The 25,407-nt window shown below is 38.7% G+C and overlaps 1 protein-coding gene across 3 annotated transcripts; it reads right to left on the reverse strand.

Annotated features, from left to right (window-relative positions):
- Positions 1-949: 949 nt before the first annotated feature.
- Positions 950-5,172, reverse strand: GALAK (galacturonic acid kinase). 3 transcript variants are annotated; one of them, XM_079009721.1, is made up of 15 exons: positions 4,926-5,172; positions 4,374-4,487; positions 4,144-4,215; positions 3,888-3,931; positions 3,688-3,817; positions 3,536-3,601; positions 3,348-3,427; positions 3,180-3,279; positions 2,905-3,080; positions 2,603-2,640; positions 2,485-2,513; positions 2,302-2,371; positions 2,138-2,227; positions 1,148-1,413; positions 950-1,081 (listed from the first exon to the last, which is right to left on the reverse strand). In XM_079009721.1, exons 1-14 carry the CDS (start codon positions 4,962-4,964, stop codon positions 1,169-1,171), a joined length of 1,293 nt encoding a protein of 430 aa, XP_078865847.1. In that variant the 5' UTR covers positions 4,965-5,172; the 3' UTR covers positions 950-1,081; positions 1,148-1,168. The 3 variants fall into 3 exon arrangements, with proteins under 3 accessions (XP_078865847.1, XP_078865846.1, XP_078865848.1); XM_079009720.1 differs by having other exon boundaries at positions 950-1,413; XM_079009722.1 differs by lacking the exon at positions 4,926-5,172 and having other exon boundaries at positions 950-1,413; positions 3,888-3,970; positions 4,374-4,389.
- Positions 5,173-25,407: the final 20,235 nt, after the last annotated feature.

The raw sequence follows: 25,407 nt of genomic DNA on the forward strand, positions 1-25,407 counted from the left end.
AATATAATCTTTTAAAAATGATTAATAAACACAAAAATTAATTAAAATAAAAATACTTCATTACTTAAAATAAAATTTATATAAAAACAACCAGACAACAACCAAGATTTAAGAAAACATAACCTAGATTTAAATTTAAAAAAAAAAAAAAAAAAAAAAAAAAAAAAAAAAAACGAAACAATCTTCGGGGAACATTTTTTCATGAACGAAACAATCTATGGGAAACATTTTTTTTTATGATCTTCTCTTTCTTCTTCAAAACTAACTCAAGGGCCGGATTCCGAAAGATGATCGGCGTTTTCCATCCACAACTTCATATCCTCCATTTTTTCCTTTTCGCCCGTTCCTTAGCATCCTTTTCTTTGTCGAATGTCAAAAGTTCAACAAAGTTTATGTTGAAATCCAATGCATTGTAAGAAGTCCCCTTCCCCTTCCGTTTTGCTTTGTCCCTACTCATCAGTTCAGACAATTTTTTTTAGTTCGAGTTCGTTCTCGTCATTTAAATCTAGTCTGACACGAGCATTAGAAGAAGTTGTGTATCCACTGGAGCCCATTTTTGTTCTTTTTAATTGACCTTCTTCTCGTAGTATAAAATCTTGTTCGAATGCATTAACATTATACAATACCAAAATATAAAATTTCAATTAGTTAACATCATTTAAAAAGCTTGAAAGCATTAAACGATTCATGTTGCATTCTTTTTCCAAGCGTGCTAAATTGCAAATATATACTTCACGATTATTCATTTATTTCATTTCTATTGGGCTTACCGTTATTTAACATAGGGATTGTTTGATAAAACCAAATTATTTAATATTGAATGATTCCAATCTCTCAATAGTTGAAACAAATTCATTCAAAGACAATAAAATGCACTGAATGCTAACCCACTGAGAGCTTCTAAAGTTTCTATAATGATTAAATAACATAATAGTTCAAAGAAAAAGGATTTTAAATAGCACATGACTTTTAGAGTTTTCATTTCTTAACAAATCTGTGACATACAAATCAAATATAAATGAATCAAATAAACAGAATCACTCAACGTTGTTATACATGTGGAATTTATTCATGAAAATATTATATATATATATATATATATATATATATATATATATATATATATATATATATATATATATATATATATATATATCTTGATTACACGTCAGATGATTCGGGCACAATCTCCTGCATCACATATCACAACAGCTGTTTCTTGGCTAAGATAGGAAGCCAGATGAGGTTGAACCTTCAAGTATTCCTTCTTCACAAACAAAGAAGCTTCCTCTGCATATTCTGCTTTCACAAATGCCACACAGCAACCTCGAAATCCCGCACCACTGAAACGGGCCCCGTAGACGCCAGGTGTCCTTATAAGGATCTCGTATAGTTGAATTAGCGGTTCACAACCTGAAAAAAAAACCTTCAAATATCTGGATTTGACAAGACAGTTTTGTACTGCGTTTGACTTGCATTGGACTGACTGGCTGATGTGACGAGACAAAAAACAAAAATTGCAATTTTTTGCCTTACCCAAAAAGGTGGGACGGGACAAGGACTTGGTCTCGATCTCTTCTACGTGAAAAAGACGTAAATGCCCTTCTCATTCTTATCGTCGAAGATAGCCCTAGAAAGTTTGTCTTGTTCACTCCGGTCACATCCAACCGTGTCCCGTGTATACACGGGACACAGCTTGACGGGATTAGACTGGACCGGACAAGCTTTCTAGTGCTATCTTCGATGATAAGGATGAGGAGGGTATTTACGTCTTTTTCACATAGAAGAGATCGAGACCAAGTCCTTGTCCTGTCCCACCTTTTTGGGTAAGACAAAAAATTTGAAATTTTTGTTTTTTGTCCCGTCACATCAGGTAGTCAGTCCAATGCATGCCAAACGGCAGTACCAGACTGTCTTGTCTTCACGTCTTTCTAGGGCTACCTTCGATGATAAAAATGAGGAGGGTATTCACGTCTTTTTCACATACGAGAGATCAAGACCAGGTCCATGTCCCACAAATATTGAAAATTTTGTCTCGTTGACATTAGTCTGTGTTGTGTGTCTCACAGTCTGAGTCCAATGCATGCCAAACACAGTTCTGCGTATCAAATGGGGGTTGAAGAGCATGAAGTCATACCGCATTCATAATTCTGAATAGAACTTAAGCCAGAGGCAGAGATAAGTTTTCCAAACTCCTCAAAATTTCCAGATCCCCATGCTTCTAATCCTGTAACAAATTAAATTATTATATGAATTTGATGGAATGTTAAAAGGGTAAAATTAAAAATTAAAGAGCATAACCTTTAATAACTCGCATATTCTCAGAGAAATAATGTTCTGCTCTTCTAGCTAAATCTGGTTCTAATTTGGACTGAAAAACAGAAATTTGTGTTAATGGATGAATTCATTTATAAAAGTCTGTTTTTTTCATTAGTTAAAAAGGTGGAGTTAACTGCAAAAAGTTAAAGAAAATTAAAATATAACCTTATGAGCTTCATATTCTTCTTGTTCAACTACAAAATATTTAAGTGAAAGAAATAAGAAAAAAAATAAATGAATAAACAAAGAGTAAATCCATAAATGTCACAATTCTATTTCTAACCATTAGACAAGATTGGCTCAACTTCTTTCCCTGAGGCCCTGTAAAATAATATTACATTTTCATGTAAAAAAATCCACAGTATCTATAATAAAGGAGTTAAGGAGGGGCATTTTGGTCTTTTTCCTAGTTAGGACTTAAGTCGGTTTAAGTGAGATTAAATATGGTATTGGTGTGATGATGTTGTATACTGATTATTTTCTATTTAATTCACATATTCATTAAATATTTAATTCGAAAAGTAAATAAAAATAGGTTGCTATTTCTTGCATTTAGGATTTTAGGTATAGAATTAAGAATCTTACTTTAGAAGGATTTTTGCAGCCTCTCTACACTCAGATACTCTTCGATTATATCCAGGGTTAGTTGTTAATGCCTGTTTTAACCCTGAAAAAGCTAATAAAATCTTGTATGGAATTTTGTTTTCAGATTTTTTCTCCATTTCAAGCTTAGGTGGATGTATAAGCTTGTGTTTTTTAGTCTGCATAAAGGTTTATAACATTCATTTAAATAAAAAGTATTCAAGAAAAACTGAGTAATTGTATAAATTTATGATAATTTTTTTTTATAATAATAATACCTTGCAATCCATAAAAGTTAAACAGCCATAGCTTGAAAGCAATATAGCTGATTGATCCAATATGCCATTTTTCAGACCCAAGTATTCGTTCTCAATTAGCCTACATAGGATTTAGAAATAAAATAAATAAAACATTTTTTTTTTCATTTTAAATAATTAGGAACCTACCTATCATACTCAATATTTTCTGTAGGAGATATGTGAAGATTATTTGCACTTTCCAAAGCCAAAAGGTAAGCAACTCCAACCTATCAAACATTTTTAAAAAAAAAAAAAGGAATCCTAATTACTAAATTAGAAGATATAAAATTAAAGATGATTTATAATTTATATAGTAAAAAAAGAATAAAACTTACAGCAGCAGAAGAGCTTAGACCTGAACTATCAAGACCCTTTGTCCCACAAATGAATCCAGTGATACCCTGAAACAATATTTAATCAAAAACTTATATAAATTTTGTGTAATAACTTAATAACTTATAAAATTATTTATTTAAAATCTTTTAACTTGTTTCAGATGGTTTCCTCCATGTTGTAATGCATATAAAGCTCCTTTAGCATAACTTCCCCACTTGCATTCCTCCATTGTATTGCCATTTGACTTGTCAATATGCTTTGGAAGCTGAATTTGGTCAACTCTGTAGTCAACTTTCCATACTCAATATAGAAAATGATGTGAAATAAAACATGGAATGAAAATAAAATTACCTGAAAGAAACTTGTCCACTAAATTGTCCAGACTTTAGTAGAACCTTTGTATACAGATCCATTTAACATGAAGAGGACAAAGGCTATTAAAATCAAAGTAAAGAGTAAACAAGAAATGATTCGAGTAACATGAATGCTCTAGGGTTTTAACTTTTAACAAAGTTGTTCATAAATTTTCACCTAATAAGTTTTAGAATTATCCATTGGTGAGAGAATTATAATTTATAGTTTATAGTTTATAGTTTATAGTTTATACCTGAGGATCACCAGAAGGAACAAATCCAAGAATTATACCCTTATCAACTGTCATGGCTGAAACTGTTCCACCCTGTATGATCAAAAAACTGATTAGAAGCTCAAAATTCTCAGCATAACAAAGCACAAATCCATTAATTATATTCTTATCGATTGATATAAAGAAGACATGAACACATAATATTCAAAAATATATATGAAGCAAGATGATAAATGGAGATATGTCGCAACCTGATGATCAATATGAGCTCCCAAAGGGCAAATTCTGTAAGGGGATACAACAATTCTAACCACATCAACAGCTACTCCAGCCATTTCAGCAACTATCTTCCTGATTTTATCCAACTGCGGATATAAACAACGAATTCGTGACAAAATCAATATCAACATTCGATTTGAAAAGCAATCAGTTTCAAACACTCTTGATTTAAGCCAAATTAAGTTACGAATTCCATAAAATCAAGCGATATGTAATAGAAAAGAGGCTCTGTCATAGTGTCATCCAAACAATGAGATTAAATGTTGTAATAACGAAACAATCATCAGTGAAAAGTGAAAGCTAATAATATCGCTAGTATGAGTGTATGACACGAACTCTCGATAACTCTTTTTATCCTCCATTTTACTCGGATCCTATCAGAAATCCTAGTTTAAAAACATGATCAAGGATTGAGTTCATAGAATAAGAACACATTGCATCATAATAGAAACAGTAGCAGTGAATTAAATGGGAGTGAGTAAACGAATAATTGAAGTAAGTAAAACTGGATCAAAAACCTTCACCTCTGAATCAGATGGCCAAGACAATACAGTTACACCCATTTTGGAAACACCCTTGTTGAATGCCAAAGCTTAATTGTGTGGTTTGATATTGAATCAATGTTATTGAGATTTAACAGAGAGGAGTGAAGATGAAGAAAGGATCAACCGCGAAATTATTAGTCATGAGTTGAGATGTCGCCATGTGATTTGAAATATCATTATCAACGCACAGTGAAACAGTGATTTTATTTCCCCTGCATCTGCATCTGGTTGGATATGGTGTAAAATAATATACGTGTCAATTAAGGGGTGTTTGGGTATGAGGATATCACGGCCTTATTTTACATCCACATATTTTTATTTTTAAATAAATTGACAATTATACCTTTTGTTTATATTTTAAGACTTCACAAATAGATGATACATTCCGAGTAGAATAAAAAAAAAAAGAATAATGTATGAAATAACTACACTGTAATATAAAAAATACATACAATCCTATTAACTATTGTTGATTGTTGATGTACATTTAAGATTTGGTTTTCTAATACCAATGGCATAATAGACAATTTTATTTAAAAATTGGGGAAATGACTCTTGAAGATAACTAACTGTTGCGTTTGTTTTTATTTGGTCTTTTTCCTTTTTTTTATTCAATATATCATTGAACTTGTTGTTTGTGTTCATCATAACTCTTTTGACCGGCTTTTGACATGTGATAGTCGGTCAAAGGGTTTTGGTGAACACAAACAACAAGTTCGATGATATATTAAGTACAAAAAAAATGAAATTGACCAAATAAGAACAAATACAACAGTTGGTTACTCTCCTAATTCATTTTCACTTTACACATTATAGCAAATCACACGCCATCTCCTGCTGATATTAATAATTTTATGAGATTCATTCTTACTTCTCTTCAAAACATAACCCACGAAAGAACATTATTCATATATGTACAACTTTGTAACGCACTTGAATATTTATTAGAGGAACCTTGACTAAGCAAGTGCATTTTATGACTATATTTACATTTCCAATCAAATGATTTATTGTATCATGGATTCTAGACAAGTCTACAAACGAGTAGAATCACAAGTGCTTTGATTTTTGAGTTTACTTAGATTTAAGATCGAATTCATGGAATAAGATACATCATCAATATGTACAAGATCATGCAGCTTTTGTAGACACATCATCATAATATACTTTGAGGTAAACGTTTATACTGATAAATATACCACTCATACACAGTCATATCCTTTTGCAGAGAAGTGTTGACAACTAACCACAGTAAGCATAGCATAGACCATATTTTAACGAAGTTACCCCTCCAAAACGCTATTTATATACGTTATGGTCAAAGAAGGTTGCAATCTTTGATAAGTTTGCAACTTTAATTTCTTTTAACTTTTTGGAGAAAATAACTCAGGAGAGTAACCAACTATTGAGTTTGTTCTCATTTGGTCTCTTTCCTATTTTTGTACTCAATATGTCATCGAACTTGTTGTTTGTTTTCATCATAACTCTTTTGACCTGTGATCACAGGTCAAAAGAGTTATGATGAAAACAAACAACAAATTCGATGGTATATTGAATTAAAAAAAAATCAAATGAAAACAAAAAGAAAAATTAGTTCCATAAAGAGTCTTTTTTCCCTTCAAAAATATATGGAACTATCAAAAGAAAATAGTGGAAGTATCGATTCCTATCAAAAATAGATCAGACCATGTTTATGTTTAATGGGGATTGGTAGCAAACGGTCGAGGGAGAAAATAGAAAAGAAAATAAATCGTGACAAAGGTACAATCTCAAATCGCAACCACATATCAAATGCACATACCACGTGCCACTTTGCCATTAACTTTTATCATTTTTTTTATTTAAACTTCAAAAATAATATACTATGCATTAAGATTATTATAAAAATATAAAATATATATACTAAAATTTACACTTTTTTCATTCTTTATAAATAGAGCGTAACATTGATATATTTAAGGGAAATTAGGTTAATTTAACTATAATTTGCTATGAATTTAAAGGAAATAACCAAAACATATTATTTTAATAAAAATAATCATTTGGTCTGGAATGGACATTTCGGACCAAAAAAACATATTTTTTCTAACAAAAAGAAAATACATTTTGGACTGAATTCCGGACAAAATATCATATTCAAGACCAATATTTCGAATTTCAAACTAAAATTTCGGATTTCAAAAATCAAAAAACAAAACAAAAATCTCCGAAATTTTATGAACAAGTCCAAAATCCAATTAACAATTCCATAATTTCAAGAAAAAAAATAGTTTTTTACTTAAATCTAACAAAAAGTTAAACAAACTTAGTAAATGTAAAGTATATATATATATATATATATATATATATATATATATATATATATATATATATATATATATAATATTAGTGCATAAATATGACCTTTTAAAAACAGTGACATTAAATAACTTCAAATAAACATTATGGATATAATTAAGGATATTTTTTTTCAAAAAAGAAAAATAAGAGAAAAAAGAACTCTGGAATTTGAAGATTAAACCTGGAATAGAGCATTCGAAATGAAACATTCTCTGAAAGTTAACTCTATAGGTCACCTATATAACAAATAGTGACCTAACTCAAACTACAGCTCAAAATACCCAAAATACTCTTACGTCAAACTTGGTCAAATGTCAAAAGTCAAAAAGTCAATGAGTTAACTCAGATTGAGTACGCTCGGCGTACTCATTCATTACGCCCCGCATATCGCATTCTCCTGGGCAGATTACGGGGTCTTGACTAGGTACGCGCAGCATACCCTCAAGTATGTCCAGTGAAATCGAATGTCACCTCTTCATGTCTATTAAGTTTTAATCTATTAAGACACCACGTCCAAAACTCATATCTAGTTCCAAATAAAGTGCTAAGTCATAAATTTCCAACTTTATGACTTTCCAAGGCTAAAAAAAGGTCCAACAACTAAACCCTAACTTAATCACATATCTAAAACTTTAAACACTCCAAAATGTCCAAAAGAACAACTCATTTGTCCTGGCGTAGTTCATACTCACTTAGACCAAGAATATGGGACTAAAAGCACATAACTTCTAAAAGTAGTAAGATCTAGAGATATAATCATCAAGTTCAGACCTTCATACCATCTGATGGTTGATCAAGAAGTGTAAAACTAAGATCTATAAAGCTTAGAGCTCATTCCTTACTTTCTAATGGCTTCCTTCCTTCAAAAGTGGACACCCTACACCAAAATGAGCTCAAAACACCTCAAACGGAGATTACGTATCCAATGTTGTGTCTGTTTCAGGTTAAGCCTCTTTTGGCCCAGTTTATCTTTCTCCTAGTTGTCTATGAAAGTTTTTCAGATTATATATGTGCTCTGAATCATAGATAACGAGCTTCTACCCCGAGGGGTCGAATGTGAGGTTCGTTGCAGGATGTCTAAGCGAGCGAGCTCGTGATTGGTGGGAGGAAGTTGGCTACACTCTGGGAACCCCAACCATTGAGGCTATGACATGGTCAGATTTTGTAACCTGATTCCGAACGGAGTTTGCACCAGTTGTTGTGGTGCAACAGCTAGCGAGGGAGTTTCTAGATATGCGACAAATGATTGAGACTGTGGCGGAGATCACCACCAAGTTCAGAAAGAGAGCCCTATTGGTACCCCAGTATACCGCAGACGAGGATATACGGAAGACTTGGTACCATGACATGTTGAGATCAGATATTCAGGAGTTTGTCAGTTTTTCCACCTGCTCTACACTAGATGACATGATATCTAGGGCCCGGGAACGGGAGATTGATTAGGAGCATATAGGGAAGAGTAAGGCGGAGCACGGACAGATGACGGGGGTTTCAAAAAAGAAACCCAAGGGCTTCAATTCTAGATTGAAGGGCCATTAGGGTCGGAGATGTTGTGGCAAGAGCAGCAGGGCACATGACGGGGTCTGCAGAGTGGGTGGTTCAGGCTGCTACAAGTGCGGCAAAATAGGGCATTTCGAAAGGGATTGTACTGCTACTACCACTACCACCCATACATCAAATCTAATTTGTTTCCATTGCAATTAGAGGGGCCATAAGAAATCCAACTGCCCAAGTTTAGCATCAGGAGGACCAATAGCAGTACCTGCTCCGATGACACTGAGGATCATTAATGGCCGCCAGGGCAAGACGGAGGCGTTAGTTGTTCAGAGCAGGGCATTTCAGCTAATAGTTGAGGAGGCTCTTGAAACACCCGATGTGGTCACTGGTATGTATCTTCTCCTCATCTTCTTATTTATATTATTTGTCATGCTTATATGGTGGTTTTGTTGATTAGGGTCGTTCCTTATGAACAGTATTCCTACGTTGGTCTTATTTGATTCAGGGTACCCGATCTTTTGTATCTCTTGCGCTTAGCATGAGGTTTGACGATGTTCCGAGAAAGTTATACTTGTTGGATAAGGTGTCTAAGTCCATAACTATATTTGGTATGTGTTTGACCCGACCCGGCATGGTCCATTTAGGTTGCACTTCACCATAACAATTTGGATAGTCTTTTGGAATAGTATAGTTATGATTTGTTAATATATTATAAGTTATAATATATTGATATGAAATCATATTATTTACTTAGTACTGATCTAGAATTAATTTGGAATTAATTTAGTGATCAAAAGTAACTAATTAAATATGACTCTTATGTATATATATAGAGTGGGCCAACGCTTATTTAGAATAGGCTAGGCTTGTATGGAAGTCCATGGATAGTCCATAGAGCTTTAACCCATGGATCTTATGGAAATGGAAGATCATGGGTATTAGAATTTACATGGATGTAACCCTAATCCACCACATTGTATGAAGAGGTCTTTGGCACATGAAATAGCACTAGTGTATGAAGAAAAAGAGTGCATAACCAATTTCTAGTGTGCTATACTCTTCTCTTAAGTTTTCCAAGTTGTTTGGTGATTTGCGATTCCATTTGAGGCATCCACATTATTGGTTCTAGGCTCTCAAAACTCCAAGCAATCAACCACAAGAAAAGGTATCTTATTCTACTAGTCTTTTATGTTACAAGTACCCCATAACATGCTAGTTAGGATGAGAACCTTGGAAAATTCTTATTTGCATGTATATTAGAGAAAAACATAGATCCAAGGTTTTTTAGGGTTGCATGTACACCATAGGAGTGTTAGAATGCTCAAAACCCATCAATAGTGTCCACTAGAGGTTGAGATTGTTGATGACCATCTGGTGCGAGTGTCGAGGGTTCACCGGGGATACACTTTAGAGCTATTCGGTGAGCAGTACCCGATTGATTTGGTTCATATTCCCCTTGCGTGGGAGCAAGGTCATTGTGAGCATGGATTGGTTTAGCACCAATGGGGCGATGATTGATTGTGGGCTTCAGTTGATACGAGTTCGAGCCCTAAGTGGGAGAGAGTTGGTGATCCACGGTGAGGGTACTCAACATGGTCGGCTCTCTAGCAACTAAGTTCAGACGCTATCTTCAGCAGGGTTGTTGTGGGTTTGTTGCCTATGTGATGGATACCCAGGAGAAGGGTGAGGTGACTGTGGATGAGGTACCGATTGTTCGGGAATACCCAGATGTGTTTTCAGAGGATTTTTTGGGAGTACATTCAGAGAGGCAAGTGAAGTTCTAGATTGATTTGGTTCCAAGTGCTGCTCCGATAGCCAAAGCACCTTATCGGTTAGCACCTATAGAGATGCATGAGTTGTCTACATAGCTGCAGGAGTTGCTAGACAAGATATTTATCTGGCTGAGTAGTTCACCGTGGGGAGCGCCGATCTTATTTGTGAAGAAAAAGGATGGGACACATCGGATGTGTATTGACTACCGGGATCTGAATAAGCTAACGGTGAGGAACTGTTACCCGCTCCCGAGGATCCACGATTTATTTGATCAGCTTTAGGGCGCATCTTGGTTTTCTAAGATTGATCTACGATCAGGTTATCATCAGATGAGATTTAAAGAAGAGGAAATGAAGAAGACGACCTTTTGGACTCGTTATGGTCATTATGGGTTCGTGGTGATGCCGTTCAGGATCACCAATGCTCCTGCTGCATTCATGAATCTCAAGAATCGCATATGCAGGCCCACTCTGGATCGGTATGTGATTATGTTTATTGATGACATCTTGGTCTATTTCAAGACCTAGGAGTAGCATGAGGAGCATCTGAGAGAGGTATTGGACACTCTGATGAGGGAGAGGTTGTATGCGAAGATCTTCAAGTGTGAGTTTTGGTTGCACGAGGTGCAGTTTCTAGGGTACCTTGTCAATCAAAACGGTATTCTGGTCGATCCAGCCAAGGTCGAGGTGGTGATGAGGTGGGAGATTCCAAGGTCTCCATCCAGATTTGGAGTTTCCTTGGATTTACAAGTTACTATAGGATATTCATTTAGGATTTCTCCAAGATAGTGGTTCCTTTGACCAAGTTGACAAAGAAGACTGTCATGTTCTGTTGGAGGCCTGAGCAGCAGGCAACTTTCGAGACTCTGAGGCAGAGATTGTGGAGGCCTGAGCAGCAACCAAGTTCAGGACTTTGTGGTATATTATGATGTGCCGATCACGGGTTGAGTGCAGTTTTTAATGTAGCAGGGTCATGTGATTGCTTATGCTTTGAGGCAACTGAAGCCTCATGAGGCGAATTGTCCTATGCATGATTTGGAGTTAGGGGCTATGGTTTTTGCCCTCAAGATTTGGCAATATTACCTCTATGGGGTTCGTTGTACTATTTACAAGGACCACCAGAGCCTAAGGTACCTGATGGATCAGGCGAATCTGAACATGAGGTAGCATAGATGGTTGGACGTGATAAAGGATTATGATTGTGAGATTCTTTATCAACTAAGGAAGGACAATGTAGTGGTCGATGCTCTCAGCTGCAAGGAGGCTTCTGCCCCGATCACGGATGTATGTTTGAGGATAACTGTGATTACCCCACTTTTATAGGAGATTCGAGAGGCTCTGGTTGAGGCTATAAAGGAAGAGCACCAAAAGAGTGAGCGCATATAGGGTTAGGTGGCTTCTTTCGATTATGATAGTTGAGGGTTATTGACCCTTCATCAGAGGGTGTGGGTCCCATAATGGGGTGGTGCATATTAGGATCTAATGGAGGAGGTGCACTAGTCGAGATTATATATTTATCCTGGAGCGACAAAGATGTATAAAGATCCTTGTCCTAATTAGTAGTGGCCATGTATGAAGCGAGATGTAGCATGGTATGTGGAAAGGTTCCTGACTTGCAGCAAAGTCAAGGTCGGGCATCAGAGACCCCACGGCAAGATAAAGACGTTGGGTATTTCCGTTTGGAAATTGGAAGAGATTACGATGGATTTTATCACCAAATTTCCTCAGAAAACGTGCAGAGTGGATTCGATATCGGTCATTGTGACAACCCCAAATCTATTCCCGTTACAAATCCCATTTTCACTAACGGAATGCGTCACTATGCATTATTTTATGTAATATTGGAATCGTCAATAACTGAATATCTAGTTATATACATGTCGTGATCATTATCATAAGAAATATAACTCGTATGTGTAACCCTGTTTAACCTAATAGAGTTGTATTACTTTTTTTTCAACCACTTCACCCGGGTAAAAAGTTTTAACCCAGTTAACTTTAAACATCGGGTAGCCGTGTATCGGGTACGATACCCGAGACATATGAAATGGGTGTGCACAACATTTGAACACTCATTTACCACACATCCACTCTCTCTTTCTCTCTACTTTCTCTCTCTCTAGACTCGAAATCGACCCCGATTCCGCTAATTTCCGACTTCCAAACGTAAGTACTCATCCTCTATCTTATTCTAGTCATGCTTCATTGAATTTGGGGGCCAAAATCATAGGAATCAAGGTCCAAAGAGGAGTTTACGGCCTAAGAAGCTCCTTAGGCCGTAAACCCCCAAAACCATGCCAAAGACCAAGTTTTTCCTTCTTGTAAGTTAGTATACTAATTAAGGTTTATAACTAGAAGAGTTTGGACATTAAAACACAAGAAAATGATGCTTAAAAAGGAGTTTACGGCCCAAGCTTGTGCTTAGGCCGTAAACACCTCAAACACCCCACAAATCCATGATTTAAGTCCCAAAAGATCAATTAGGGTGTTTGGTAATTTAGACATGACAACAAGGAAGGCTTAAGTGCATTAAACATCATCATTTGAACACAAAAAGAGGAGTTTACGGCCAAGGCTAAGCTTGGGCCGTAAACACCCAAACTTTTGTGTCAAATAAGTTCCTAAACTACCCTAATGCATGAAAGGAATTTATCTAAGGCCTTTGGAAGTGTGTTGTACCATTAAACATCTCATTTTGATACCAAATGAAGAGTTTACGGCCAAGGATGTTCTTGGGCCGTAAACTCCCCAAAAATTCATGCCAAATTGTTCCAAACTCACTATAGGGCCTTCTAGGATTTATCTAAGACATATGAGACCATGTTGTACAAGTAAAACCTACATCTTGAAGGATTTATAGGAGTTTACGGCCCAAGAACAAGTCTTGGCCGTAAACTCCCCAAAAATGTCACAAATTGTGATGTTTAATCCTCCCCTTTTGGTCCAAAACACACACCACTAAATTAAGGAAGTGAGATAAGGCCCTAAACACACATTTTGGAGTGTCACAAGAGTTTACGGCCAAGCCTAGGGGGCTTACGGCCGTAAACTCCCAAAGGATGGCTTTTAGACTACAAACTATAAGAGAGTGAGCTCATGGACCCTCCCGTAAATCATCCATGGCCTTGTACCACTCCCGGGAACCCTTTCTAGACCTTAAAACCCCGAAAACGATGCTAAAATGTCGATATACTATAATGAAAAGCATAAGATGATTAACTTCTTGTAAAATACATATTTCATGTGACATTAGTGTCCTAAAAGGTGCTCAAGTGGTTAATTGGTACCAAACGCTCAATCGACACTTTTACCCGATTTACCCGATTCACCCGATTTCCGCGATTGCAGGTGAGTTCATACCCCTTAATGAACCTTTCAAATGTTTTAAATGTTTTAGGGGGGAGATACAAGTTGCTTACACATATTTATGTAAAGTTTTACAGAACAAATTCCGCATTACGAGGATTAATCACATGTGATTCACTACCCTTAATTCAAATCACATGTGATTCACTACCCTTAATTCAAATCACATGTGATTTGTCCCTATGCCTTAAAAACGGGTTTTACCCTTTTCAAACTATTTTTAAGTAGTGGATCAGAATTTAAATGTTCTTTTGGAAAAATACTTTTATTAAATCAATTTACTTATAAAATGTAACCACTCTGATATATTTATATAAGTAAGACTTGGAGGACTTAGGACCGATATCTCGCCTTATTTCCTGTTCTTGTTTGATTGTGGGCTTAGGGTAGTGGTTATCCGTCCGACTGTCGTTGATTTCTTAGTTACATATCTGTATATCAGTATGGGGTACAAATGTTACTGCTTTCACTTAACAATAAAGTCACTAACGTGCTAAGAACCATCCCCACTAAGATAACCATAATAGGTATGGTTACGATTACTACAGTTACTACTCGCTAAAGTCATTACTATCTACACTATAATACTCACTATCACTAGATGATACACTAGTAAGAGAATACACTATGATCAACACTAAAAGAGTACTACACTATAACAATAGAGAAAACACTAAACAAACAATAATATACTAACCCACTACGAGATACTGTATTCACTATCCACTACGCCCGGAGTTTTCCAGCAGGGAGACGACTCTACATGTATAGATCTATACGGGGCAGACGCTATTACATCCCGACTGTTAATCTCAGTCCGCGCCGTGCAGGCCCAGGGATGCCACTACTTCACTATATTGTGCATGACTGGGAAGGTCATGGGATCCTCTATTATCCTCACTACTAGTGATATACAAAGAATACACTACAACTACTCTAAAATACTACACTAAATGTTAAACTACATCCCGAAGTAAGTAAGTATCTATCACTAAAGGAAGCTTACACCTCTATCACTAATTTCAGGCCTAACCTATTCTATCACATTTACTATTTGGAGATTTGCCGTTATACTTTACTATAAACGGTTTCAAAGAAATGAAGAAATGTATACTTTTCACAGATTGTCACTTAAAATGTATTTCTGGAAAAATATGGGACTTTTCTAAGATTCTACTACTTATGAATATAAATGATACATTCTTCGTACTAATGCTTTGTATACAAAAACTCACACTAAACTCTTATGAACTCACCAGCTTTATGCTGACAATCGTTTTCAAAATAACTTGTATCTTCAGGTCAAAGATAGACAGGTACAGACGCAGCATTTTTGGAGAAGGTGGAGCACACAAGACCCATCTCTTATTTTTGATTTACTTTTGGGTGATTGTTAAACATTACAAATCACACTTGTAATTAAATTCACTATGTAAATGCAATGGTTGTATGTTTCTTGTTTTTACTATTATGCACTTGTGATGATACTGTTCACTACGTCATCCATCCCGAAACGTATTCCGCCGTTATCGGTTTTGGGGTGTGACAGATTGGTATCAGAGCATTGTTTATAGTGAATCAAGTATATCAACCCATAAAAGATATACGAACTATAAACACTACGGGACTAAAACACTCTGACCAAGAATATATACTGTTAAGTATCTAAAAGATCTAACTAAGTATATATATACTCACATCACTATAAAACACAGGAATCCGTATTATCCTAGAACAAAACGGAAGTATTAAGATTGTTGGGCAGCGCAATTGGGTTTAGAGACATATAGTCACATTCAGGATGATGTAGCCTGATCAACTACGTTTTCCTGGGAGTGACTAGCATGTGCCTAAGTTTGGTTGTGATGTTGCAACAAGTCTAAAACTTACCAACAATACCACAATAACACTACCATAAGAATACTATAGGAGTATTCTGTATCTCTAGATTATACGTATGTGTTAACAAAAACGGTCGTTACTAGTAGGACAATAGTTGCTAAGTGGATACACCACGATTACATGTGATTAGGGCGCTATAGACTCAGAATCTGCAGCCTTTGCTTCATTCCCTGTTCTTGTTTGATTGGGGGTCTGAAGTTAGGGTGGTTTATTCGAAGGACTATCTTGCTTCGGTTACATGTAATCGGTATGCACTATGCAAGTATTGGGTCAACTAGTAATGATTCATCCTATAAGTATCTTAGGGTAATACGTCTATTAATCTTCTTTTCCCCCTTTTCTCGCGTAGATAGCATGGCTGGCTTCCACCTACCCGGTGATCCGTACTTTCCAAACCAGGGCAATGGAGGGTGGCTCGAAGAGGAGTCAGACGACGATCGCCCTATTCCTTTGGATGATCATCATGCTGAAGGCTTCTCGGATAGCTCGAGCTCCGAGCCAGAAGTCAACAACCAACCTCCTAAAGCCCCGAACCCTAACCCCCGACCGGCATTTCAGGGCCCCACTCCTATGTGGGCAATATCCTTGCGTCGATGGAGCGAGGAGCAGGGTCAGCCTTTACCTTACAATGGAGACCGAAGTTTCTACAACATAAGCGAAGGAGGATCTGCAGATCGGGTTCTGCCCATCATGATCAGAAGAATTGCCAGGAATATTGAGCAAAGTCAAGCTGCCATTGGTCGAGTTGTAGAAGTGGATGCCAGCTCAAACCTCAACACTGTTCGCATCCGCCAACTCGAAGAAGCCATGGACAGGACAAGGAGGACCAACGAGGCTCTGCAGCATCAGCTGGCTGCATCCCGAACTGAAGTTAGGGAACTCCGAGCACGCCAAAGGACTCATGATCGACACCTTCAAGAAGTTATGCGTCAACTAGAGGATCTGAGGATTCGCCCAACAAGCAGCCGTCGCCAGTAGAAGACATCTAGTTACCTCACTCTTTTGCTTAAAGGACTAGCCTTTTATCTCTATGTTCCGTAGGTCTTTTGTCTGTAAACATTCCTAGTTTAAAAGTACTCTAGTCGAACCTCTAAGCTGCCAACATTTTCTCTATGGTGTGATGTAAGACCTACTGCTAGGTCAATTTTCATGAACTTCTGTTGCATCATTAATACCAGTATATGGGCAGATGATTTCTCTATTACTATAACTCTTACCCTGATCTTGGATTATGTTGACTTAATCCATGAAACACTCTATTCATATTCGCAATAGGCTCTTACTATTGCTATCATTTCTATGATCTTCCAGTGAAGGATGCCTCCACAAAAGCGTCCCAACAGAGGAAGACCTGAAACTCAAACCCCTCCTCCTCCACCACCTCCTCCTCCTCAGTTCGATCCGGTGTTGTTCCAAACGGCTGTGACTGCGGCTGTAACAGCAGCCATGGCCCAAATGAACTCGGGCGATGCGAGTGGTGGAAATTCTAGATTTGGTGAAGTCCACCAACGAGTGCAGGGATGATGCACTTATAAGGACTTCATGAATTGTAAACCTGCTTTCTTTGATGGTACCGGGGGAATTCTGGCATTGTCCCAATGGTTCGAAAGAACCGAAGCTGTGTTCGAGATGTGCTCTTGTCCCGAAGAGAGCAAAATCAAGTTCCCTACTGCTACCCTCACTAACAGAGCTTTGTCATGGTGGAATGGCCATGTCAACGCACTCTCCTTGGTCACAGCCAATGCCATGGGCTGGGACACTCTAAAAGATCTTATGAGAGGAGAGTACTGCCCTAGGGGCGAAGTTCAGATGCTTGAGGAAGAACTCTGGAACCTCAAGATGAAAGGGACCGACATAACGGCTTATACGGCCAGATTCTGCGACTTGGAGGCTATGTGTCCCAACATGATCCCCTCTGAAAGCAAGAAGATTGAGCGTTACATCTGGGGTTTAGTGCCCCCGTATCGAGGAAATGTTTTGGCTTCACGCCCTGCCACTTTTGACAGCGCCAAGGAATTGGCCCAGAGTCTAATCAACCACGAAATCTCCTCCACTCCAGCAACAACAACCACAACAACCACTGCACCATCCGGATCATCTGATAGAAAGAGGAAACGATGGGATAAGAAGAAAGGCAAGAAAACTCAAACCGCCCCCAAGGATCAGCAAATTGTGGCGGTTCATGCTGCCACCATCCCAGCCGCACCAGCTGCTCCAGTCCCACCAAAGGCTTACAGTGGGAACTTGCCTAAGTGTCCCAAGTGCCCTTTTCACCACAACGGTCCATGTCGTGAATTGCAGTGTTCCAACTACGGACAGAAGGGCCATACTGTCCGATTTTGCAAGGCCCCTCCCAAACCTATCACACAGGTTCCTGGTACGGGGGTGACCCCGACGTGTTATGGATACGGTGAAGCGGGCCATTTTAAGAAGAACTGTCCGAAGGCTGCAAATGCTGGGGGAACTGGAAGGTTACTTGCTATCGGTCACAATGAAGCGGTAGCCGATCCCACGGTGGTCACGGGTACGTTTCTTCTCAACAACTCTTATGCCTGTGTCTTATTCGATAGTGGTGCAGAACGAAGCTTCATAAATCAAAACTTTAAACACTCACTCAAACAAACTCCTCAACCACTAAAAGAAACATTCGTCGTAGAAATGGCTAATGGGAAGACAGAAAGCTCTAATGAAATCTATATAAGTTGTACTCTCACGTTAGATGATCACCCCTTTTTAGTCAATCTTATACCAGTCCCAATCAAAAATTTCGATGTCATTGTTGGTATGGATTGGCTAAGCCTTCACTACGCCGACATCCTATGCTCCGAGAAAGCCATTCGCCTGAACTTTCCGAATCGAGAGACCCTATTGATATACGGAGATAAGCCAAGTACAAACCTTCGTATCATCTCTAGTATTCAGGCTCAGAAATACTTGCGCAAGGAATATCGCGCCTTTCTTGCTCACGTCGTTGACACTAACCAGAAATCGAAAGAGCTAAAAGACATTCCTGTAGTATGCGATTTTCCTGATGTCTTTCCGGAGGATCTTCCAGGCCTACCTCCCAAACGACAGGTTGAATTCAGAATCGACCTAATCCCAGGAGCTACCCCCGTAGCTAAGTCTCCCTACCGTCTAGCGCCCGCCGAAATGCAAGAACTATCCGGTCAACTCAACGAACTGCTCAGCAAGGGCTTTATAAGACCGAGCTTCTCACCTTGGGGAGCTCCAGTCTTGTTCGTGAAGAAAAAGGATGGGTCATTTCGGATGTGCATCGATTATAGGGAACTCAATTAACTCACGATCAAAAATCGCTATCCTCTCCCTCGTATCGACGACCTATTCGACCAACTCCAAGGAGCAAGTTACTTCTCCAAGATTGATCTTAGATCGGGGTATCATCAGTTACGGGTGTTAGAGGAAGATGTTCCGAAGACAGCCTTCCGAACCCGCTACGGGCATTTTGAGTTCGTAGTGATGCCCTTTGGACTGACTAACGCCCCCGCAGTATTCATGGACTTGATGAATAGGGTATGTCATCCATATCTAGATCAGTTCGTTATCGTCTTTATTGACGACATACTTGTCTACTCTCGAAGCGAGGAAGAGCACAGAAATCATTTACGATTAGTCCTGGAAACCCTGCGATCCGAGAAGTTGTATGCAAAGTTCTCTAAGTGCGAGTTTTGGATCCGGAGAGTTGAATTCTTAGGGCACGTGGTCAGTGAAGACGGAATCCATGTGGACCCCTCCAAAATCAAAGCTATTGAGAACTGGTCAGCACCAAAGACGCCTATGGAAATTCGTCAATTTCTAGGCCTCGCTGGCTACTACCGTCGGTTCATCCAAAATTTCTCTAGGATTGCGAAACCTCTCACCATGCTAACACAGAAGGGTGTATCATTCGACTGGGAAGAGAAACAGGAGAAGGCATTTCAGACCCTGAAGCGAGCCCTATGCACCGCACCAGTATTATCCCTTCCCGAAGGGACAGAAGATTTCGTCGTATACTGTGATGCATCCAATCAGGGGCTCGGTTGTGTCTTGATGCAACGAGGCAAGGTTATCGCCTATGCCTCGAGACAGCTAAAGAACCATGAAGTGAACTACACTACTCACGACCTCGAGTTAGGAGCGGTCGTCTTTGCATTAAAAATCTGGAGACACTACTTGTATGGGACGAAGAGCGTGGTGTACACTGATCATAAAAGCCTCCAACATATACTAAACCAAAAAGAACTCAACATGAGACAGCGTCGATGGGTCGAATTACTTAACGATTACGACTGTGAAATTAGATATCATCCGGGGAAAGCCAACGTAGTAGCGGACGCCCTGAGCAGAAAAGAATATTCCGGACGAAGAACCAAGTCGTTGACAATGACTATACATTCACATCTATCCACGCAGATCAAAGAGGCTCAGCTGGAAGCTTTAAAGCCTGGAAACGTGACGGGAGAGTCCCTGCGCGGAATGGATAAAAATCTGGAGGTTAAGGGTGACGGAGCCTATTACTTTATGGACCGAATCTGGACTCCACGCCATGGAGGTTTCAGAGATTTGGTTATGAGAGAAGCACACAACACTCGTTACTCCGTCCACCCGGGTTCAGATAAGATGTATCTGGATCTCAAAAAGCTATACTGGTGGCCAAACATGAAAGCGGAGATCGCTACCTTTGTAGGTAAATGCCTTACTTGCGCGAAGGTCAAAGTAGAATGTCAAAAGCCATCAGGACTCCTCCAACAACCAGAAATACCAGAATGGAAGTGGAAGCGAATCACAATGGACTTCATCACCAAGCTGCCCAAGACAGCAGGTGGATTAGATACCATTTGGGTCATCGTTGACAGGTTGACCAAGTCCGCCCATTTCCTACCCATCAAAGAGACGGATAAGATGGAAAAGCTCACTAGGACTTATATAAAGGAAATAGTGCGATTACATGGCGTCCCTATATCTATTATATCAGACAGAGATAGTAGATTCGCCTCTAGATTTTGGCAATCATTACAAAAGGCACTGGGGACGAGGCTGGATATGAGTACAGCCTACCATCCGCAGACTGACGGACAAAGTGAGAGGACGATCCAAAACTTAGAAGACATGCTGCGAGCTTGTGTGATCGATTTTGGGAAATCATGGGATACACACTTGCCTCTTGTGGAGTTTTCCTACAACAATAGTTATCATACGAGCATCAAGGTAGCTCCGTTCGAAGCCCTCTACGGCTGGAAGTGCAGATCCCCTTTGTGCTGGGCCGAGGTGGGAGACACTCAGTTAGCTAAAGGACGAGTTCCTGATAGCTCCCTCACTGGTCCATAGATCATTCGAGAGACGACCGAGAAGATTGTGCAGATACGTGAACGACTAAAAGCCGCTAGGGATCGACAGAAAAGCTACGCCGACAAACGAAGGAAACCCTTGGAATTCCAGGTCGGAGACCGGGTCCTTCTGAAGGTCTCGCCCTGGAAAGACACGATACGCTTCGGGAAGCGGGGAAAGTTAAACCCAAGGTACATAGGGCCTTTTGAGATTCTTGCTAGAATTGGCCCTGTAGCTTACAAATTAAACTTACCCCACGAGCTAAGTAACATACATCCTACCTTTCACGTCTCAAATTTGAAGAAATGTCTGTCTGACGAGACTCTTGTGATACCCCTCGACGAGATCGAGATCAACGAGAACCTCAACTTCGTGAAGGAACCTGCGGAGGTTTTGGATCGTGAAGTAAAACGGACGAAACAAAGCCGCATCCCAATTGTGAAGGTTCGGTGGAATGCCAAGCGAGGACCGGAATTCACTTGGGAACGCGAGGATCAAATGAAACTCAAATATCCTCATCTCTTTGCTTAATGGTATTGTAGTAACGTATCTGTTTGTATTCTAAATTTCGGGACGAAATTCCCCTAACGGGGGGATGATGTGACAACCCCAAATCTATTCCCGTTACAAATCCCATTTTCACTAACGGAATGCGTCACTATACATTATTTTATGTAATATTGGAATCGTCAATAACTGAATATCTAGTTATATACATGTCGTGATCATTATCATAAGAAATATAACTCGTATGTGTAACCCTGTTTAACCTAATAGAGTTGTATTACTTTTTTTTCAACCACTTCACCCGGGTAAAAAGTTTTAACCCAGTTAACTTTAAACATCGGGTAGCCGTGTATCGGGTACGATACCCGAGACATATGAAATGGGTGTGCACAACATTTGAACACTCATTTACCACACATCCACTCTCTCTCTACTTTCTCTCTCTCTAGACTCGAAATCGACCCCGATTCCGCTAATTTCCGACTTCCAAACGTAAGTACTCATCCTCTATCTTATTCTAGTCATGCTTCATTGAATTTGGGGGCCAAAATCATAGGAATCAAGGTCCAAAGAGGAGTTTACGGCCTAAGAAGCTCCTTAGGCCGTAAACCCCCAAAACCATGCCAAAGACCAAGTTTTTCCTTCTTGTAAGTTAGTATACTAATTAAGGTTTATAACTAGAAGAGTTTGGACATTAAAACACAAGAAAATGATGCTTAAAAAGGAGTTTACGGCCCAAGCTTGTGCTTAGGCCGTAAACACCTCAAACACCCCACAAATCCATGATTTAAGTCCCAAAAGATCAATTAGGGTGTTTGGTAATTTAGACATGACAACAAGGAAGGCTTAAGTGCATTAAACATCATCATTTGAACACAAAAAGAGGAGTTTACGGCCAAGGCTAAGCTTGGGCCGTAAACACCCAAACTTTTGTGTCAAATAAGTTCCTAAACTACCCTAATGCATGAAAGGAATTTATCTAAGGCCTTTGGAAGTGTGTTGTACCATTAAACATCTCATTTTGATACCAAATGAAGAGTTTACGGCCAAGGATGTTCTTGGGCCGTAAACTCCCCAAAAATTCATGCCAAATTGTTCCAAACTCACTATAGGGCCTTCTAGGATTTATCTAAGACATATGAGACCATGTTGTACAAGTAAAACCTACATCTTGAAGGATTTATAGGAGTTTACGGCCCAAGAACAAGTCTTGGCCGTAAACTCCCCAAAAATGTCACAAATTGTGATGTTTAATCCTCCCCTTTTGGTCCAAAACACACACCACTAAATTAAGGAAGTGAGATAAGGCCCTAAACACACATTTTGGAGTGTCACAAGAGTTTACGGCCAAGCCTAGGGGGCTTACGGCCGTAAACTCCCAAAGGATGGCTTTTAGACTACAAACTATAAGAGAGTGAGCTCATGGACCCTCCCGTAAATCATCCATGGCCTTGTACCACTCCCGGGAACCCTTTCTAGACCTTAAAACCCCGAAAACGATGCTAAAATGTCCAAACACTATAATGAAAAGCATAAGATGATTAACTTCTTGTAAAATACATATTTCATGTGACATTAGGGTCCTAAAAGGTGCTCAAGTGGTTAATTGGTACCAAACGCTCAATCGACACTTTTACCCGATTTACCCGATTCACCCGATTTCCGCGATTGCAGGTGAGTTCATACCCCTTAATGAACCTTTCAAATGTTTTAAATGTTTTAGGGGGGAGATACAAGTTGCTTACACATATTTATGTAAAGTTTTACAGAACAAATTCCGCATTACGAGGATTAATCACATGTGATTCACTACCCTTAATTCAAATCACATGTGATTTGTCCCTATGCCTTAAAAACGGGTTTTACCCTTTTCAAACTATTTTTAAGTAGTGGATCAGAATTTAAATGTTCTTTTGGAAAAATACTTTTATTAAATCAATTTACTTATAAAATGTAACCACTCTGATAGATTTATATAAGTAAGACTTGGAGGACTTAGGACCGATATCTCGCCTTATTTACTGTTCTTGTTTGATTGTGGGCTTAGGGTAGTGGTTATCCGTCCGACTGTCGTTGATTTCTTAGTTATATATTTGTATATCAGTATGGGGTACAAATGTTACTGCTTTCACTTAACAATAAAGTCACTAACGTGCTAAGAACCATCCCCACTAAGATAACCATAATAGGTATGGTTACGATTACTACAGTTACTACTCGCTAAAGTCATTACTATCTACACTATAATACTCACTATTACTAGATGATACACTAGTAAGAGAATACACTATGATCAACACTAAAAGAGTACTACACTATAACAATAGAGAAAACACTAAACAAACAATAATATACTAACCCACTACGAGATACTCTATTCACTATCCACTACGCCCGGAGTTTTCCAGCAGGGAGACGACTCTACATGTATAGATCTATACGGGGCAGACGCTATTACATCCCGACTGTTAATCTTAGTCCGCGCCGTGCAGGCCCAGGGATGCCACTACTTCACTATATTGTGCATGACTGGGAAGGTCATGGGATCCTCTATTATCCTCACTACTAGTGATATACAAAGAATACACTACAACTACTCTAAAATACTACACTAAATGTTAAACTACATCCCGAAGTAAGTAAGTATCTATCACTAAAGGAAGCTTACACCTCTATCACTAATTTCAGGCCTAACCTATTCTATCACATTTACTATTTGGAGATTTGCCATTATACTTTACTATAAACGGTTTCAAAGAAATGAAGAAATGTATACTTTTCACAGATTGTCACTTAAAATGTAGTTCTGGAAAAATATGGGACTTTTCTAAGATTCTACTACTTATGAATATAAATGATACATTCTTCGTACTAATGCTTTGTATACAAAAACTCACACTAAACTCTTATGAACTCACCAGCTTTATGCTGATAATCGTTTTCAAAATAACTTGTATCTTCAGGTCAAAGATAGACAGGTACAGACGCAGCATTTTTGGAGAAGGTGGAGCACACAAGACCCATCTCTTATTTTTGATTTACTTTTGGGTGATTGTTAAACATTACAAATCACACTTGTAATTAAATTCACTATGTAAATGCAATGGTTGTATGTTTCTTGTTTTTACTATTATGCAATTGTGATGATACTGTTCACTACGTCATCCACCCTGAAACGTATTCCGCCGTTATCGGTTTTGGGGTGTAACAGTCATCGTGGATCGACCGACTAAGAGCACATATTTTATCCCGATTTAGGAGAGTATTTCTGCGGAGAAGTTGGCAGACATCTACATTCGGTAGGTGGTGGCACGGCATGCGGTACCAGTTTCTGTGGTCTATGATAGGGATGTTCAGTTTACTTCCAGGTTCTAGAAGAGATTCCATGAGAAGTTGGGTGCTCGACTGCATTTCAACATGGCTTTCCACCCGTACACTGATGGACAACGTGAGCAGACTATCCATACATTGGACGACATGCTTCGAGCGTATGTTCTGGATTTTGGCGGTAGTTAGGATACGTATCTTCCCTTGGCAAAATTTTCATATAACAACAATTATCATGTCAGCATTGATCGACCTCCTTTTGAGATTCTATATAGGACAAAGTGTAGGACCCCAATATGTTGGGGTGAGGTCACTCAGCAGGTCATGGGGAATACCGAGGTGGTACTTAAGATGTCGGAATTGATTTAACGGGTTCGCAACAAAATTCAGACACCAAAGAGCAGACAAAAGAGCTATGCAGATAG

The sequence above is a fragment of the Lactuca serriola genome, chromosome 7 (assembly GCF_051521515.1).
Source record: "Lactuca serriola cultivar US96UC23 chromosome 7, Lser_US96UC23_V15, whole genome shotgun sequence".
In the NCBI taxonomy this organism is placed as follows: Eukaryota; Viridiplantae; Streptophyta; class Magnoliopsida; order Asterales; family Asteraceae; genus Lactuca; species Lactuca serriola.